At 44.3% G+C, this 18706-nt stretch overlaps 1 protein-coding gene across 12 annotated transcripts in view; it reads left to right on the top strand.

Annotated features, from left to right (window-relative positions):
* NEBL (nebulette) overlaps nt 1-18706 on the top strand; it is a 159794-nt gene that overhangs the window by 75811 nt on the left and 65277 nt on the right. For 11 of the 12 annotated variants that reach the window (XM_025199731.1, XM_025199733.1, XM_025199732.1 and 8 more), the window contains 7 exons: nt 1893-2003; nt 5273-5383; nt 6200-6310; nt 9565-9675; nt 9922-10032; nt 10376-10480; nt 17418-17510. In XM_025199731.1, the coding sequence (XP_025055516.1) occupies nt 1893-2003; nt 5273-5383; nt 6200-6310; nt 9565-9675; nt 9922-10032; nt 10376-10480; nt 17418-17510 (753 nt within the window). The remainder of the gene's footprint in view (nt 1-1892; nt 2004-5272; nt 5384-6199; nt 6311-9564; nt 9676-9921; nt 10033-10375; nt 10481-17417; nt 17511-18706) is intronic. The other variant, XM_025199734.1, reaches the window with a different exon arrangement.

Raw genomic sequence — 18706 nt, 5'->3', positions numbered from 1 at the left:
TGGGCGGGGCAGGGAGCAGGGGGCTCAGAGGGGGGGGCAAGGGGGGTCAGGAGGCAGGGAGTGGGGCCAGGTGGGGTAAGGATTGGGGAGGCTTGGGAGGCAGGCAGGGAGTGGGGCAGGGATCTGGGGTGCTGGGGGAGCAGGTGGGGCTACCAGGAGTCCGCCCCATGGTTCCCTCCTCCAGTCCCACCCACCCCTTACGTATCGGCACTGGAGACCAGGTCCAGCTCCCTGTGGCCGGCATGCTGCCTGCCCTACACGGGCAGGCAGTGTGCTTCAGCACCAGGGCAAGGGCCAACCATAGAGATGCTCTGGCTGCTACCAGAGTGTCTTTGTGGAGGACCCAGCCTCCGGTTGCCTCTGGGCACAGTCCGGTACTGTGCCTTGCCCTGCTTTTTTTCTCTGCAGTTCTTTTTGACCCCTGGATATCCAGGGGTCTAATTTTGTCCCCATGCTGCAAATTTGCAGCGGGGGAACGTTTTCTCATTTCTGCACGTGCCTCTTGCAACATCTCAAAGGGGTTTGAGATGCTGCAAGACACACGTGCGCACTCGTCTGGATGCGCCCTTAGAGTTTTTTGAACTCTTCTGTTAAAGCTGTTTTAAAGAAAAATATGTTTCCAGTCTTAATTGTTTCTTAACAAGTTTTTTTGTTTGTTTGTCTGAATGTGTCAGATCCTTTCTGTCCTGACTGTGATTCCAAACCTTCTCTGCAATGTATCCAAAATGCAACTGGAAATAAAGTATCTTTTTCTCATTGTTCTGGCCAAGTAGCTAGTCAAAACCCTTCACGATATCTTGCTTCCTCATCAGCATCGGCCTGTCCTCCTGTTGTGGAACAAATGTAAACTCTGCCTAGTTATCTTCTTGATTCATTTGTTTCTCCTTCTCTGGGCTAGGGACCAAAATTGCACACAAACCGGTGTACATGATTGGAAACTGTTTCAAATCTGTAACACAACAGAAGTCCAGTGCACATAAACTGCTTCAAAATACCCCAGACCAGTTTAAGATAAACCTAGATGGATGTAGCACCAGACTTAGCTGATTTAGGGTAAATCAGTTTATTGAACTTGTGTCCTAGATCCCCTCCAGGTTCAAGTTAACTCACAGTCCGTCCTGCAGCATTCCAGGATGCTTTGCACCTTCCCCACAAACCCCGCTCATGGAGTGCATGGGCTAGCCTTGGCCCAAGCTGTCTGCTGTAGCTGAGCAGGGAAGCATGTTCTAGTGCCCCCCAGCTTCTGACCTGAGCCATGACAGGCATCTGGCTGCTTTTCCAGAAAAGTGAATTGTCTGTTCACTTGCTTATCCGCGAAAACTAACCTGTGAAGATTGAATTGATTCAGCCTCAGGTTTTTTGATTGTCTGTACTTAGCCCGGGTGTTCCCAGGGGCTGATTTACAGAGGGCACAAGAGCAACCTGTCACTGGAGCCAGCCCATTTGCCAGAACTGCTGGTGCTGGCCCAGATGCTGCTGCTGCTTCTGCTGCTCCTGTTGCTGTGGGTGCAGAACCTTGTTACACCTCTGATGCCTTCTGCTATTGAGGCCCCGGAAGTTTGATCTTTCTTATCTTGTCCTCCCATTAAATTCCCTTTTGTAGCTCAGTTCTTTCTCCAGATATGTTACATCTGTAAAGCCTTTCAGTGCTGACAAGGAAAGTAATTTTTTGCTTACTTGCTGTGCCATAAACCCACACAGACAAATAGCCGCAATTATCTAGGTTATAAAAATTAGGACCTAAAACTGTTCCATTAATGTAATGATGACTGTACCATATCTCATCCGTATTTGAATTTGCCATTTGTATCTTTTTAGAGTGTACTTTCTGCAATACATCTAAATGCACATACATGTAAGTGTGGACTAGTAATATTGTTTTGTTTCAATAGAAAGCTTATCGCAAAGATTTTGAAGAAATGCTCAAGGGAAAAGCAACATTGGATTTAGACAAGACTCCCGAATTTTTGCACATAAAACATGTCACCAATCTTCTCAAAGAGGTAGATCACTTGTTTTTTTTGTTCCTCGTTGTTATACTGTAAAAGGGAAATAAGCAGCCTACCCATGTATTTTTGATTCATAAACAAAATACCTTGGTAAATCCTGTCTAATTCAGTAAAATTAAGCTTTAATTAATAAACAATTATTTAATGTTTAGCTGAATACACAGGTATCTGTCCATTGAAAGTTATGCTAGGAAATATTGATGTATACCAAATAGTTACTGGCCAGTTACTGTATACCAAATAGTTACTGGTATACTGATGTATACCAAATAGTATCTGTTCATCAGTGAGTGATTGTGGATATTGCAGCTATTCTACTGACTGGTGGTGCATTTTCTTTGGTGGCTGTAGAGACAGATGTTAGACAAACAGGTCCTGCCACGGTGGTCATAGGTGTACATGTCATTAGGGGCTACTATACTGAGATGCTGCTTCCTTTGGTCATCTTTCTGTTGTAATTCAAATAACCATCTTTCATCGTGATGTTGGATTCCATGATTGAGAAAGGAGTGCCACTTTGTTGCCAAATAGTGTTCTTAACAGAATCAGCATTACCTATAGAGTCTTTAATGAACATACAGAAAGTAGAATGTCCACCAAACCTGAACCAAGAAATAGTTAAAATCAGATAGTATTGTGGAAATGGGGTTCTAGTATGTGTTCATTGTGAGAACATCAGATATCTGGAGCATGATTTTCAAATAATTTTATCCCCAAATTGCCAAAAATCATATACATATTTTAAAAAACATTATTAATTGTTTCTCAAGAAGTTAATTCAGGTATGCAACTCCAAATTTCTTGCATGGAGCTAACCATGCCTTAAGGAGACATGATGAAAAAGCTTTAAGTTGTTAAACACAAGCACTTTCTATTTCCTTATTAAAAAACGCACCTATACACTTGCCCGACTAACAGCAGCCTCAGCGCCATGTGTATTCAGCGTTCCTGCTTTTCAAAATGGTTGTGCTGGTACTTTAAATAAGGCTAGTTGAAGGAGCTTTAATTAAAGGAAGATTTTGAAAAGCAGGATGCTGAATACATTAGATGCTGCAGGCACTTAAATTAGAGCGGCTCCCAAGAACCACTCTAATTAAAGCAATCCTCCCTCACCCCCACCATGGAGTACGTGTAAAGATGCCCAATGTGTCAATTCAGTTACAATCTCCTGTTGTGGGTGTGTGGGCCGGGAGCGACCCGAGCCCTTTTCTGGGCTGCATGCGGGCTGTGGCCAGCAGCCCGGGCACGCTGGATCGGAGAGGGAGGGCGACGAGCTAGAATTAGGCACAAACGCTTAGCGGTAGTTTTAAAGATTGTTTACTTACACTGAGATGGTAGTGGTGTAGGCTGGAAAACTTGCTTGAGTTGCAGTTACAGACACAGACAACATGGACGGTCACGTGGAGTTTGCTAGGCTCCACGGAACAGAGCTCCGGATGCTCTGGGTGAACGCGCCACCAAAATCGAAATCGGAGATACGTCTTATAAAATTTGCGATCGAAGATGGGAAGAGGTGGGCGATGGATCAGGTCGCCAAGCTCCTCTGGATCTCACACAGGGTTTCTATTACCCTGCCGTGTATCCAGAGTCCCCACGAGATGGATGTGGAGTCCTCTTCGGCTTGGGCGGAAACTGCTCAAGCCTCTTATACGGCTAACAGGCCAATCGTTAGCCGCCACGTGTGAATAATTTAAAACTAGCCAATAGCGGGGAACGAATTTGCATACCGGTGGCAGGAACTCTTTTGCACCGTGCATTCCTCTTGCAACTTGAGCAATGCACTCTGCAAAAGAAGCTGCAGAAAGGCGGGAAACTCGTCCCTGCACCGGGGTTTTCCTCTGCAACAGGAAACTCTCCCGTGCAATGAAGTTGCAACTTGTCGGGGATAATTCTGGTGCCGAAGCACACACAAAATCATGCCTTTGGGTCATGACAGTGGGGAGTATGGGGAGGATTCAGAAGAGATGACACCTTCTGTACTTGTGAGATCCACTTCCTTTAGGACCTGTGCATAACTTTCTCAGGAGAGTGAGAGTTCAATTGTTCCCCAAATGAACAGAAGAATCTCCCTGATTATGACAGCTAATTCTTGTAGTTTATTGATCGTAAAGGACTTGTTAAAGAAACAATGGCTGAATTCCCTTTTGTTTATATTGAAGAGCTTACAAAAGGACAAAGGACCTTGGTAAATACAGTGCAATTTAGTAAAATAAAGCTTTAATTCATTTACTCAAGAATTCTTTTAAAATATATTTGCTTAAAATCTCAGCTTGTCATTAGCTCTTCAATGTGCCTTGAAAAATGTGGTGAGGGAATTGGCCGATGTGATTGCATTGCTGCTGGCCATTATCTTTGAAAACTTGTGGCGATTGGGAAAGATCTCGGATGATTGGAAGAAGGAAAATCTAGTGCCCATCTTTAAGAAAGGGAAAAAGGAGGATCCAGGGAATTACCAATGGATAAGCTTCATCTCAGCCCTTGGAAAAATCATGGAACAGGTCCTCAAAGAATCCATTTCCAATCACTTAGAGGAAGAGAATGTGATTAGGAGAAGAAACTCCTCCCTTGATCTGCTGGCAACATAGATTCACCCAGGGCAGGTCAGCATGGATGTTTTACCTTTGTGAGTTTTTATCATCTCTCCAAGAATATGGAAAAGAATGGTGACCAGTCCACAGGCAGCCTCTACTGTGATTTTAATTTTTCATAGAACACCTGTATACCATGGAGACAAAATACTGATAGTATTATTTTATGATAGCATGTTAAAAGAATGGAAGGAGATGGTAGGAAAGTTGTTACTGTATCGTAATTTAACTACTAATCATTTTACTAGCTCTTACTGTAATATTTGGGGCATGTTTAGGGCATAGCCATTCTATCTGTGAAGCCATTAGTAAAATGGGGATGAATATGAGGCCTACCAGCCTTCAACTATAAAAGCTGCTATTCACAGGAAAACCTACAACGCAAAAGCTTTTGCAATTAATATAACTGAAGATCTCTAATGTGAGCTCCCTAAACAAATGATGTAGTATGTAAAGGTGGAATATTTTTGAAGAGCCCAACAGCTGCATACAAAGCTAAATTTAAAACTTTTTGCTGCTTTATACTTTTTGATTTGATAATTTCCAATTCTCTTTTAATTCTGAAAAATATTCTTCAGCTAATTCATATTTCATAGCAATTTTCAGAAAAAATGATCAAATAGTAAGAGGCATGTTGCACACAATTTAAAGTGGAGGATTTTTTTTTATCCTTAGAAAGAGTATAGAAAAGATTTTGAAGAAGGGATTAAAGGAAAAGGACTGACTGTGTTTGAAGATACGCCAGATTTGATTAGAGTGAAAAATGCAGCCCAGATCCTAAATGAGGTATGTTATGGTAGTGAAGGTTATTGATGGCATAGAAAGTTCATGTTTTACAGTGCACCCTATTGAAAAATATTCTAATTTGTCTCATAATTGAAAATGAAGTATTCTCTTTTGAAGCTGATGCCCACCTGGATTTTGCAGAAAGAGTATAGAAAAGATTTGGAAAATAAAGGGGAAAGAATTATACTTATTCCAGCTATTCAGCAAACATGTTAAATTGTTCACGAGGTCAGTAGATAAAAAATTGCCCCTGGGCAGGAAAACCTGACTTTGAGGTGACTTTGTTGTATTACATTCAGGGGGCTATGCACATGTGCATGTCCCTATTGTGTTCTATTTGTGTAACACTACAAAATGCCTCAGGAGCTGAGACAGTGCAGCCTGGTCATTCATCAGGCTTTAGTTTGGCTTTTGGTTCAGGAAAGATCATTTGGTTAGTTTGGTTCAGGAAAGATCATTTAAATTAAATAATTTAAATTTCTTACTCCAATAGTTCATTGGAAACAACTCTGTGCCTTTTTAGATTTTTTTTTTTAATTTTTTTTTTTTCTTAAAAGTAAATGGTGTTTAAACTGGATAAACCCTGCTGGGCACTAAGCAGAACTTGTTACTGTGTGTTCTAGAGAGTTGAACAAAAACTTTAGAAGGCAGAGACAGCTACCTTTAAGACTGCATTTCTTTCAGACCTCAGTTTATACATTCATGTTTTCAGTAGTTCATTGCAAACTATCACTTGTATCTGCAAAACTTGAGACCTGGTTTAAAAATGTGGGCAAAAACTATTAATTGAAATTATTTGAAATACTACCTTCACAGAAAGAATACAAAAAAGATCTAGAGACTGAAATTAAAGGCAAGGGCATGCAAGTGGGCACAGATACTCCTGAAATACAACGTGTCAAGAAAGCTTCTGAAATTGCAAGCCAGGTTAGTACAGTTGTTTTTAATTAGTGCCAGCTTTTAAGTGAACTGAGGACTTGTTATCAAAACCATGAAGTAACACACAAAATGTATTAGGCTAGGGACAGAGGTTAAGCATACACTGGTTTAAATGATCAGAAACTGGTTTAAACCTGTAACAGAACATACATTCAGTGGATATAAACCAGCTTCAAAATGGCCAAAACTAGTTTAAGATAAACCTGGTTAAATATAGTATCAGACTTAACTGATTTGGGTCAAACCAGTTTATGCAACTTCTGTCCCAGACCCCTTCCTGGTTTAAGTTAAATCAGAGTCCCCCAGCATCTTGACATGCTTCTCTGCTCTGACAGAGCAGGGCTGGCCCCACCCCCAGCTGCCAGCAGGGACTTTCCCATCCCCAGCAGCCAGAAATGGGGCAGATTCCCTTGCCTCACCCCCCTCCTCTGAGGCAGGCAAATAAAGCCCCCACTGCTGGTTTTCCCCCCTCTGCCAGCATGGGTGCATGTTTCTCCCCCTCCCTCCACTTCCTCCTTAGCTGCCCCACACCTGCTGGGCTGTGGACCGCACTCACTGGGGAGCACCACACTGCAGGACAGTCTGAGTCAGGGGAAGTGCAGCCTGGGATGTGAGCCCCCTCCCACCTCCAGTGTCAGCCCTGCTGCATCCCTACCACAGCTTGGTGAGTGGGGTGGGCCAGGAGCTGCAGAGGCTGTGCTAGGCTGGGCTGATGAGCAGTGGGGGCTGGCTCTGGCCATGCTGGGGGGAGGACTTGCCTGACAACCACAGGGAGCTCAGGGCAGTCCCGGCTCCCCAGCAGGGGCAAGGATGAGGTGCTGGGCAGCCCCGATGATCTGACCTCCCAAGGGTGACTCCAGCAAAGTGGTGGCACTAGGGGCCATGCCGGTCCTGGGATGTTGCTCCACTGGTCCTGGGATGTAGCCGTGGTCTGCAGTAGGCATGGAAGAGGGATGGGGAGGAGGCTGCTGTTTTTCCTCCCCACTCCCTTCTCAGCTGGCCTGCAGGCCAGGGAGAACATGTCACAGGGTGATCCTCCTGTCTCCCAGCTGCAGGGAAGCTCGTAGTCCCCATCTGAAGTGGGAGCCTGGGTGATCATCTGGCCATGCCCCCTCCCTGGCTGGTAGGCCAGCTGAGGAAGGAGTGTGTGGGGGAGGGAGGGAATGACCCTGCTGAGGGCTTCCCCCTGCCTGTGCTGGGCACAGCCTGGCTGGGGTCCAAAGCCAGACCGTGGAGGGGAGTGGGCAGGCATTTCCCTCCCACTTTCTCCTCAGCTGGCCTCCTGGCCGAGCAGGTGGCATGGCCGGGTGATTCGCCTGGCTCAGGTAGGAGAATAAAGCCCCCAGTGCAGGCTTCTCTGCAGCTGGTAGCTGGGCCAATCACCTGGCCAGGCTCCCGGATCCTCTGGAAGGACAGCTGAGAAGGGAGTGTGGATGGGGGAAACAGCCCCTCCCCAGCTTTGGACCGCAGCCAGGTTGTGCCTGGCACAGGGCGTGGGAAGCCCTCAGTGAGGGCCATTCCCCCCCCTCCCCCCCAACTCTCTCCTCAGTTGGCTGCCAGCCGAGCAGGACATGCAGCTGGGTGATCAGCCCGGTTCCCAGCTGCAGGAAAGCCTGTAGTGGAGGCTTTACCCCCCTTCCTGAGCCAGGAGCTGGGGGTGATCACTTGGCCATGCCCCCTCCCCAGCTGGCAGGCTGGCTGAGGAGGGCATAGGGGGAAAGTGCCCCCCAGCCAGACTCTGCCCAGCACAGGGGTAGGAAGCCCTCAGTGGGGGCCGTTTCCCCGCCACTGCGACTCCCTCCTCAACTGGGGGTGGGGGCTGCACTGTGGGCAGGAGTGGAGTGATAAGAGCTGCTGCAGGCTGCGCAAGGTGAGCAGCGGGACTGGGACTCAAAGGGGTGACCATAGCCCCCCAACCTCCCCCCCCAGTACACCACTGCCACTTGCTCAGCGCAGCCTGCGCTACCCACCCTGCTCCCACTCTCAGCAGAGCTCCCACTCTAGGAAGAGGATTGTACTCCCTGGGAAACCATAAGAGGGGCTGCTGCCCCCATCACGGTTGCTCCCCCCTCGTTGCTCCAATGGCAGGGGCAGGAGCGTTGCCAGAGGCTAGCCATCATGGCTCCCTTAAGCATTGGGGCAGGGAGGGGGGTTATTTTCCCTCTCCCTCCGGCATCTGTCAGAGGCGGCAGGGAGGGAGCTAATCCCACGCTTGTCCCGGTCTGGGAGTAATCGGTGTCAGCAGTCAGGGCTGGCAGACCCCAGATGTGTCCCCCATGGGCAGAGGAGGTGAAGGGGGAATAAACCCCATCCCTGCCTCCTCTGCCTCAGGGGCCCATGTCAGCTGGCACTTGGTTGCGCGCTGCCCCTGCCGCTGCAGCAGTGAGGGGGGAGTGCTAAGCGGACCCTAGCTTGGGTCTGTGCCTGTGGGACAATGAGGAGGGAATTAAACCCTCCTCTCTAGCTAGTTTGCTTGAGGCTACTGCTGGTGCCTGGCCACGCCCTTCCAGCACAGCTTCCCTGCAGCCAAGGGCACCTCTAGCACCCCCGGCTTTTGGCCTGAGCCACTGCAGACATGTCTATTCACTTGCAAATTGGTTCAATTTAGGTAGGTTAGACTAACCTGCAAAAATTGAATCAATTCAGGTTCTGGCTTTTTGATTGTCTGTACCTAGCCCTGGTGTCACAACATATGTGATTTGCAGCTGTTTGGAGTCATATTTGACCTATTCCAATTCTAGGGAAAAAGTAAGACTTCCCAGTGCTATTCTTCCCTCAGTTTTCGTTGGTAAGTAGCATTACTTACATTTTCTGAATCATAATGAATAGCTGTTGGTGCTACCCTGACTTGTTTTGGGGTCTTAGCATAAAATGTTCCTTGTTTGAAGAGAAATAGCTGATAAGCATGTTCACAGTGAGGGAAAATCCTCAAGGCCTTCCAGGTTTGATTTTGCAAGGCCTGGAGGAAGAGATTCACATCAATGATAGCCTCCAATCAGGACTGTGAAAATGGGAAAGGCCACTGAGATGAATGTAAAGTAACCTGTTTTTTAAAAGGTTGTTTTAAGCCTGAAACATAGTGTAAATGAACTGTTGGTAAATCCCACAAAGCTATTCTACCAATATAAAAGCCATTTGGTTTTATAGGGATGCTATTCAGTGAAGGCAATCAGATTAAAGTGGGATCTATTTATTGCCTTAGCTGTTGTTCATTTAAGTGTTGCCCATGCTATTCTTCACAGAAGGAATACAAGAAAGATCTAGAGACTGAAATTAAAGGAAAGGGAATGCAAGTGGGCATGGATACCCCTGAAATACAACGAGCTAAAAACGCTTCTGAAATTGCAAGCCAGGTATGTACAGAATAATGTTTATAGACTACATTTCAGGAAAAACACAATGAGCCTTTTAAAAATATATGGAAATATTCTTCTAGTGTGTTGATGGTAATAAGAACAACTTGTGATAAAAGCAGATTGCCCTGTCTCAGTTGCTGTTGGAGTCCAGTCTTACAAGGATGTCTTTGAAGATGGCACACACCAATTACCATAGGCTTAAGTGTACAATACATCTGCAGATTATAACATCCTTTTTTGCAGAAAGTATACAAGAAAGACTTGGAGACTGAAATTAAAGGGAAGGGGATGCAAGTTGACACAGATACCCCTGAGATACAGCGGGTCAAAAGAGCTTCTGAAATAATAAGCCAGGTGGGTACAGAATGAAGGTTAAGTGTTTTAATATCTCCTAATGATGTGTTCTGGGAACATATTATTCAGAATGCATTGCTTTGCCTTTTGTTAATTAGAGGCCTGTATACCAATAATAAATAAATTAACATATGGAAGCTACTTGTGGAACTAATGTTTTAAGCATTTGATTCTCATTTAAATTAAGGACTCTTTTTACCACTGTGTCAGTGGCCTTTAATTGGGTGTAAATTTTGTTTACATCCATTTTAGCACCTTTTTACATGGCCAGAGTGGACATATTTTAAACAATCTCAGCCAAGAGAAAATATGGGATACACATTTTTTAAATTATACTTTTCAGAAAATGTACAAAGATGAAGCAGGGAAGATGCTCTGTAATTACTCTGCTGTACCAGATACTCCAGAAATTGAAAGGATTAAGAATACTCAGAGAAACATTAGTTCGGTGAGTAGCAGCAGTTCTGCTTTTAGATGTGACTTTTCAGATATTTTCAAGTATGAAATGGCTTCTCTGGTGTCCTGGCATGGAGTGTGGATATTTGAGTAATTGTCAATTAACTATTTGCATAATTTTCCTGGAAAAGACTACAATATCACTAATTCTTTCAGAAAAAAGGCCCATCTTTGTTAGGCTTGATACTGCTGCTTTAAATTGTGAAACCACTTAATCTAGTCTTGCCAAGCCCCAGCCACTTTGAACTGAATTTTTTTTTTAATCCGTCTCCCCAGAGCACTTTATTATATTCTAGGTACATGTACACATGTGCTTTACTGTGGAGTTTGACTAATTAGCTCCGCAGTGGTGGTTTGTTCTTCAGATTCAAAGATGACTATGACATCATTGGTTGGTTTGGTCTCTGTGAGCACGTGAGTGACTGCTCAGGCCAATTTGTGTTTTGAACTGTCCGTGGCATGCTGAGCAAGGGATGCCACTTTGGGTTGCTTGAAGAACAGTGGACATGCTGCTGTTGCAAGACTTATTCTGTTTGCACTTCTGCTTCTTTTCAGCAGTTCTTCTCCACTCATAGACAGTAGCTCTAGTATGGATGAGGCTTCACCAGGTGGAACAATCATGAGTGAGATCTTCCCAAGGCTTTGGGTCAATGTTAAAACATTTCAAGGATGACTTCGGGGAGTCCTTGAAACATTGCTTCTGGCCTCCCTGAAAGCACTTTCTCTCCTTTAGCTCATCATAGATTTTCTTTGCCAGTCACTCATCTGACATCTGGGTGACCATCTCACCTGTGATTTCATCAACAGAGTGTGGATGCTTGGAATGTCTGCCTTTGTGAGAACCTCAGTGTCTGCAACTTTGTCTTGCCATCTTATCCTCATAGTTTCCTCAGACAGCTCATGTGAAAGTGGGTTTCATATCATGGTGTCTGTATACCATCCAGGTTTTGCATGCATACATCAGGATTGGCAACACAATGGCTTTGTTGACTTTCAGTTTTGTTTGTTGACTGATGCCTCTGCGCCTCCCACGCATTTGCACATAATTTGCCAAAGGCCATGCTTGCTTTAGACAATTCTGGCATTGGTGCCACCATCAATGTGAACTGCACAAGACAGTGTACTGCCGACATAGGTGAACATGTCCACTACCGGCAGCGTTTGGCCATTCTCTGTGATTGTAGGCTCTATGTAAGGCTTTTCTGGTGCAGGTTGGTGCATTCCTTCTGTTGTCTTAGTGTTGTTTGTGAGACTAAAGTTTGCACAAGCTCTAGAGAAATGGTCCATACTCCGCTGCATGTCAGATGCAGATTTGGCATTCAGGGAACAGTCATCAGCAAATGGAAGATCATGAAAATCATCAGCAAACAGAAGATCACAAAATGTTCATGATCTTCTGAGCGCTGCAGTAAAGTGTCACTGTCTACACATTCACTGGTATTAGGGCACAATAAACCAATTAACTCCACTGCAGGATAGTACTATTGGGGAAAATGCTATCTTACGATGGAGTAAGTAACTGTGCTGAAACATGTGTGTAGATGGTGACAGGGCCTGGCTGGGGCACAAGGGTGCTAAAGTGTGAGGGCTGCCTGCTGCCTAGCCACATGGTTCAGCACTCTCAGCACCCTTGTGCCCCATCCAGCCCCTCTGCCACCCGATGCTGCCACCTGGAGCCCAGGGCTAACCCTTTGTGCCCTCTGCTGCTCTGCCGTGGCTCAAATTGCTGCTGTCCTGGGTGCATGTGTTGATGTTTTACCCAGGAGCAGTTTCCTCCAGCTCAGATGACTTCAGAGTTTGTGTCGTGTTAATTGCATGTGTAGATGCACTTGCTCTGTATAAAAAGGAGCAGACACTGAGGGTTGTACTATGGTAAATATATGGTTTATAGTATGATTGTAGCATAGAATTAAAATGAAACTATTTATAGCATACTTTGACTTAAAGTATATCATGCCAATGGTTTTATGCTACATTGGGCATTGAATGTTTTTTCACCTTTTATACTAGATTTAAGTTTCAGTATGTCACTGAATAAAAACCATATACAAATGCGTTTAAATGCTCTATTTTGTTATCTTTATATTTAATCTTTTTCATTTTTTCATGTTGATTAATTTTTCTGAATGTAGCACTTTGTGTACCTTTAATAGAGATTTTCCGAGAAGTAAAGATGATTAGTGAAAACCTAGTTTTATGTACCAATAGATTACCAGTAAGGAATCAGCTGCAAAGCTTGTATGATCTTTGCCACTTCTTCAGGGTCTGAAACCTCCTGAAGAATTCCCCAGTTATCAGGGCCAGTTTAAGCTTTCTGTACCATAGCTTTGAAAAATGTCCTTATATATTTACCTAATATAGCCACAAAAAGAAAAACATTTTATTTTGAGGCAAGAGCTCTGGCCTCCATCCTTTTCCTCTAATTGTGTGAAATCAGTCCATAGTTGAGAGTAATGATGATTATGCTACCAGTTCATTTCCTCTACACTCCAACCTTTTAATACTATATGTAAATTGGGTTAATAAAGATAATTATTAAGCAGTCTAGTGCTTAATAGCTAGAAGAGTTACAGGCAGCAATCACAACAGAGATAAATTGAGAGACGGATTGACTCTCCTTTTATATATTCCTCTTTTTGTTCTGATACTTAGACATTGTTAGGGTTGAAAATGTGAGGTTCCTTCTATAGGTTAAGGGGACAAACAAGCAGCTAGCTCTTCAGATAAAATCAATGCTGTTTTTAGCTTGCCAGCTGGGAATGCTGTTGTAGTGTAACTGGCTCTAAGCCTTGTGTTGAGCATTTTGTAGTAGGCTCATAACTGCACAGTCATCTCTTCTGTAGTAAACTCCCTAATCCAATATGTTTTGTACTCCTTGATGAAGAAAGGAAATATGTTTTAGTTTAGGTCAGGATGTAACATTTTATAGGAAATAACTCATTTTAACAAATGTGTACAAAACACTTCTAAAATTCAAAATGCCATATATTTAAAGATACTGTTACATTAAAAACAACCTGTATATTTAAATGATTCACCCACATCAGGATTATGTAGTATTGGCCACCCTATCTCAAGAAGAAGCACAATGTCTACATTGTGGCAGTGCTGTATCCCAAATATTTCTGAGCCTGCCCCACCCATCTGCAGTCAGGATCATGTTCTAAACCCAGAAATATACCAGGGAAAACACTCCTGGCTGTCCCTCTGTACCTGCTATTGAGTCTCAAATGTGCTTGAGGTGCCATTTGGAATGACCTCATTGAAGCCTCAGCAGCACATTTCCAAGTTTGGGCCACACAAGTGAAGTATGTTCAGAGCTGGCTAGGGCACATGACTATCACAGTGTAGATGTCCCTTTGGAGTTCAAAAATGAACACTAAGAGTGATTATGGGCAAGTAAAAACTCTTACATTGAGGGTGAGGTTTTTGCCTTGGAGAACAGCTGACTAAGAGGGAGTATGACAAAGGTAAGCCAGGAGCCCCTGAGCTCACTCTCTTCCAAAAATCAAGAGCAAGGGGTCAGTCCCTGAAACTAATGGTAAATTCAAAACTAACAGAAAGAAAAACTTTCCACAACAGGCATGTAGAGGCTGAGGAATTCATTTCCACATGATGTTTTGAAGCCCAGAGTTTAGCAATAAGAATAACAAGAAATCCATAGATGTTTTAAGTAATTCTAAAATAACAGTTTTGGAAAGCATGTAAAAACTTGATGCCACACCCTTATTTTTAGGAGTTATATTTTGATCTTCAATGTGGGAAGATACGGGCAGCTTATCTCATGTTTACCTGTGATGGTGTGATCTATACCTTCCTCTGAAACATCTGGTATTGGTCACTGTCAGAAACAGGATACTGACAGATCAAGGGCCTCTGATGAATTTCTTTTTTTTCTTGAAAAGTTTAACAGGTTGTCTTTCAGTTTCAAATGCGTACGTCATTGTTTATGCTTATCGTAGGCACCGAGTATGTGGGGGCCCGAGAGTTTTGCCCCCGCCTTGGGAAGAGGGTAGGGTGACTACCTGTCCCTAATTGGGCAGGACAGTCCCAAAATGGGAACATCAGGTCATGGTCCTGTGCTGCATGACTCTGAAACAGCATTTTTCCTGGATTTCCAGTATCATGAAGGGATCTGTGTTTTCCGTTCATCATGGAAAAATGCAAGAAATGACAGAGTTCCTTCCTCTTGTAGGATGGCAGAATTCCAGCCTGTAAAGGGCTGTGGGGAGTGGGATGCAGGGGGTATGACGTATATATGTGCACAAACACATACATGTGGCCAGGAATACAGCCCCAGGCAATGGAGAAAAGCAGCTCCCCCAGCTGTCTGCAAGTAAGTCTAAAGGGGGGGGGCGGGGAGGGGATAGATTGAAGCCCCCATGGTGAGGGAGGGAGTGGGGCAGGGGCTGGGCTTGGGGGTGCTGTCCAGCCAAGGTGGTACATGGGGCCTGGGGCCAGAGTGGGAGGTAAGACAATGCCACGGGCAACTCATCTAGGAGGTAGGGGAGGCCGGCTCCCTGCTGCTGTGTTCACTCCTCACACATTTGGGTGCAGGGTGGGGGTGGATGTGGCGTGCCTGCTGTGGCCTTAGGACTCCCCACCCTGCTGTCCTCCCCCAGAAGCCCCAAGCTAGCCATGTTGCCATGGTGTGAAACCCCCTGCCCTCCCAGCAGCAGTGGGTGTGGCAGCAGCTCTGGCCCAGTGTTTGCCCACTGGTGCTGCTGGGTGGGCAGGGTGTGCCTTGCTGTGGCAATGCAGCAGCCTACATCCACTTAGCTCTGTTCAAGTTCAAGCTATGCTGCCAGGCGGGGTAGGGCGGAGGAAGTTGGGCATGTGTCCCGCCTTTCCATTTTGAAAAGATGGTCACCCTAGAAGAGAGCTGTCACATGTCCATCATCTTAGGCTCACCCATCCCCCAGCAAAAATGAGTCAGTGCCTATGATGTTTATTAACCAAAACCAGAGTTAATACATTTTAATTTAGGCGAGACTGACAAACTTAATTCTATGAAATTATGAGTCAGACTTGGTATTTAATTATATACCTAAAACACTAGATGGAATGGCAACATTATTGGCATAGAACATTAACATTCTGGACATTTTTTTTCAAATAAAACTTCCTTAAAATATGCAATCTATGGTCCTGCCTCACGAATATTCATATTATTGCAGCTTTGGAACTTTGTTGAATAATTGTGTTGAATAATACTTCAGTAGTTTGAGTTACAGGTGTATTGATACAACTTATGTTTTGTCCTTATTGAAGTTCTTGAAACATAGAAAGATATTACAAATAACACATGCAACTTTGCAGACGACAACTCTGCCTTTTTTGTAACATAGGATGTCCATTATTGGATGGTTTTCAGAGCAGGTTAGATAAATATTGATCAGGAATGGTTTAAGTATTCTGTTTTCCCTTCAGAAGGATTGGCTAGATGGTTTGTTAAGGTCCCTGTTATCCTTATTTTTTTATCATTGAATTCTGTGGCCAGAATGTGGGACTGGGAGTCAAGTAATTTGAATTCTAACTCTGACTCTGCCAATCATTTAATAAATATTTTAACAGTTATTAAATAATAATTTTTTCCTAATTGGAAAATAGTAGTATTTGTTCATCTTTTCCAGTGTGCTTAGGGATCTAGGAATGAAAAAGCAGTATAGGCCTTTGATCTTACATATGTTTATATATATTGTGCGGGCCCTCTCCCGATCCCATCCTTGTCGCCATGTGCGGGCGGCGGGGAGCGATCCGGGCCCTTTTTCACTCCGCGCGGGCTGTGGCCAGCAGCCCGGGCATGCTGGATCGGAGAGAACAGGCGACACTCTGGAATTAGGCACGGACGCGTAATGGTTGATTCAAGATTGTTTACTTGCACCGAAGATGGTCGCGGTGTAGGCTGGACAGTTTCCCAGGCACAGCTCCGCTTAAACCCTCGTTTGAGGACTCAGACAATATTCGATCACTCCCACGGAGTTGTCGAGGCTCCGTGGATCCTTTTGAAGAGCTCTAAATAGACTCACATGAAGTTTGCTAGGCTTCGTGGAACGAAAGCGCGCAGGGAAGGGATACGTCGAGGATTGCGAACAGCGACGGGGAGAGGCTAGAGGCTGATCAGACCCCTGTTGCCTGCTTAAAATGCGCTGGGTTCGATAGGCTCCGCTGCGCTTAGAGATCTTCACACAGCGTGAAGTCTCCTCCTCCTGGTGTTCGTGGAGTCCTCCCTTGCGGGGGTTCTCCTCGGAGTTCTCCAACTTGGGCGGAAACCACCCAAGCCTTTTATACGGCTAGCAAGCCAATCACTAGCCGCCACGTGTGAATAATTTAACACAAGCCAATAATGGGGCTCGAATTAGAATACGAATGGCGGGAACTCTTTGCAACGAGCATCTCTGTACTGCAAAGAAGAAATGCACACTGCAAAGAAAGCTACAATTTGGCGGGAAAATAATTCAGTGGTGCCAAAGCACACAAAAAAACAAAAATCACACCCTTTGGGTTGTGACATATACAAGTAATCACATTGAAGTCAAGGAAGTTGCCTGAGCCTAAAGTTACATATATAGACATTTATAAGTTCTGGTGAGAAACATTATTATTATTCTTATATTTATAATTGTTATCATCATTGTTGTTGCTGCTGCTGCTATTGTTAAATAAACCTGCAAGAAGTTTATATCACTCTAGAGGTTGATGACAGACTACCTGGGATACTGTGGATGTGTAAAAGTATTTAGAAAGCAGGTGAACTTTTAATAATTATGATTGAGCTGATTTATGAAAAATTTAAAATACTAACTTTGCTAATCAGACTTGCAGTCAGACCAATTTAGAAGTTGGAGAATTGTGCGACTGTCTTTGTGAGACTCGGTGCTTGCATTCCTAACAGAATCATAATTATTATTTCTTTTTGTATGGTGAAGCTGTTTTATAAGGAGGAAGTAGGTGCTGGAACTGCAGTAAAAGAGACTCCCGAGATTGAACGAGTAAAGAAAAATCAGCAGAATATTAGTTCAGTAAGTGTTAGCAACATTTATTATTCTCCCCTAGATTAAACAGTGGTACAATATTTTTTTTTCTTCTGTTCGTTTGTTTTTTAGAAATACTACTTTTCACATCCCTCATCCTATTTAAATAGTGCTCCATCAAAGTCCCAAGTTTAATTATTTTTATTTGTAATTGGGCTCCTCTGATTCCACAACAAATGTTTTATTTTCATGTTATCATAAAAGGAAAATAAATCTTTATTTACTATAAAATATATATTGGTGGATTTAATCTTTCAAAAAAGAATCTTAATCATACTTTATAACACTGAGTCATAATGAATTGCAGCTACAGTCTGTAACTTAAAAAAATATAATGGAATAACTAGAGGGTTTGTGACAAATTGAACTGTGGAGCTAATAAGATTTGTCCCTTACATTATGTTGTTTAGCTATGGTTGCCTGAGAAAATTATAAACATCCTAACCACTAGGGCTGTGTGAACCTTCGGTCCCTGGTTCAATTCGGCAGAGATTTGGCCCAATTCGGTGGCTGAATCTCCGAATCTGAATTGAATCAGACGACCTTTTTAATCTCTCCAAATAGAATTGGAGCCTTCGAATCGATTCGGAAAGATTCAGCAATTCAGACATTGATCCAGCTTTAAATGTTTTTTCTACATACCTCTAGGTAGCAGGTGATTCGTGAATGCTGTGATGGTGGGGTGCATGCAGTATCCCACAGAAGTGCAGGGGGTTCCCCAGTGCACTTGGTACCAGACCTGGAAGTGGACCAGAAGCACTTCTGGTCCACTTCCAAGTCCGCTGGAGAGTGTGCTGGGGGGCCCCCTTGTGCCCCCTGGCTCGGTGACTGGTGCCTCCTGGGTCTGGTGGTTACCCAGGGACCCACATGGCCAGTCACCGAGCCAGGGGAGCGGGGGGGGCAGAGCTCGCGGGCGACCGACGGGGCGGGAGGGGGGAGCGGGGGGGGCAGAGCTGTGTGTATGTCCAAATTGCTGATTCTCCGAATCAGCATTGAATCTTCAGATCTGGATTCGGCCATATCGAATGGGGACAGTGATCCGAATGAATGAATTGAATCACTGTCCCTGATTTGAGCTGAATCCAAATTGAATAGGCCTTATTTCGCACACCCCTACTAACCACTAATTGAGAATGAAATACCAAAATAAAAGCTTCATAAAAGCTGAATGTGCTCTTACGATA

This window comes from Alligator sinensis, unplaced genomic scaffold, assembly GCF_000455745.1.
Source record: "Alligator sinensis unplaced genomic scaffold, ASM45574v1 scaffold221_1, whole genome shotgun sequence".
Lineage (NCBI taxonomy): Eukaryota > Metazoa > Chordata > Crocodylia > Alligatoridae > Alligator > Alligator sinensis.
Note: the sequence above shows the minus strand (reverse complement) of the source record. Positions and strands in the feature narration are given on the sequence as shown.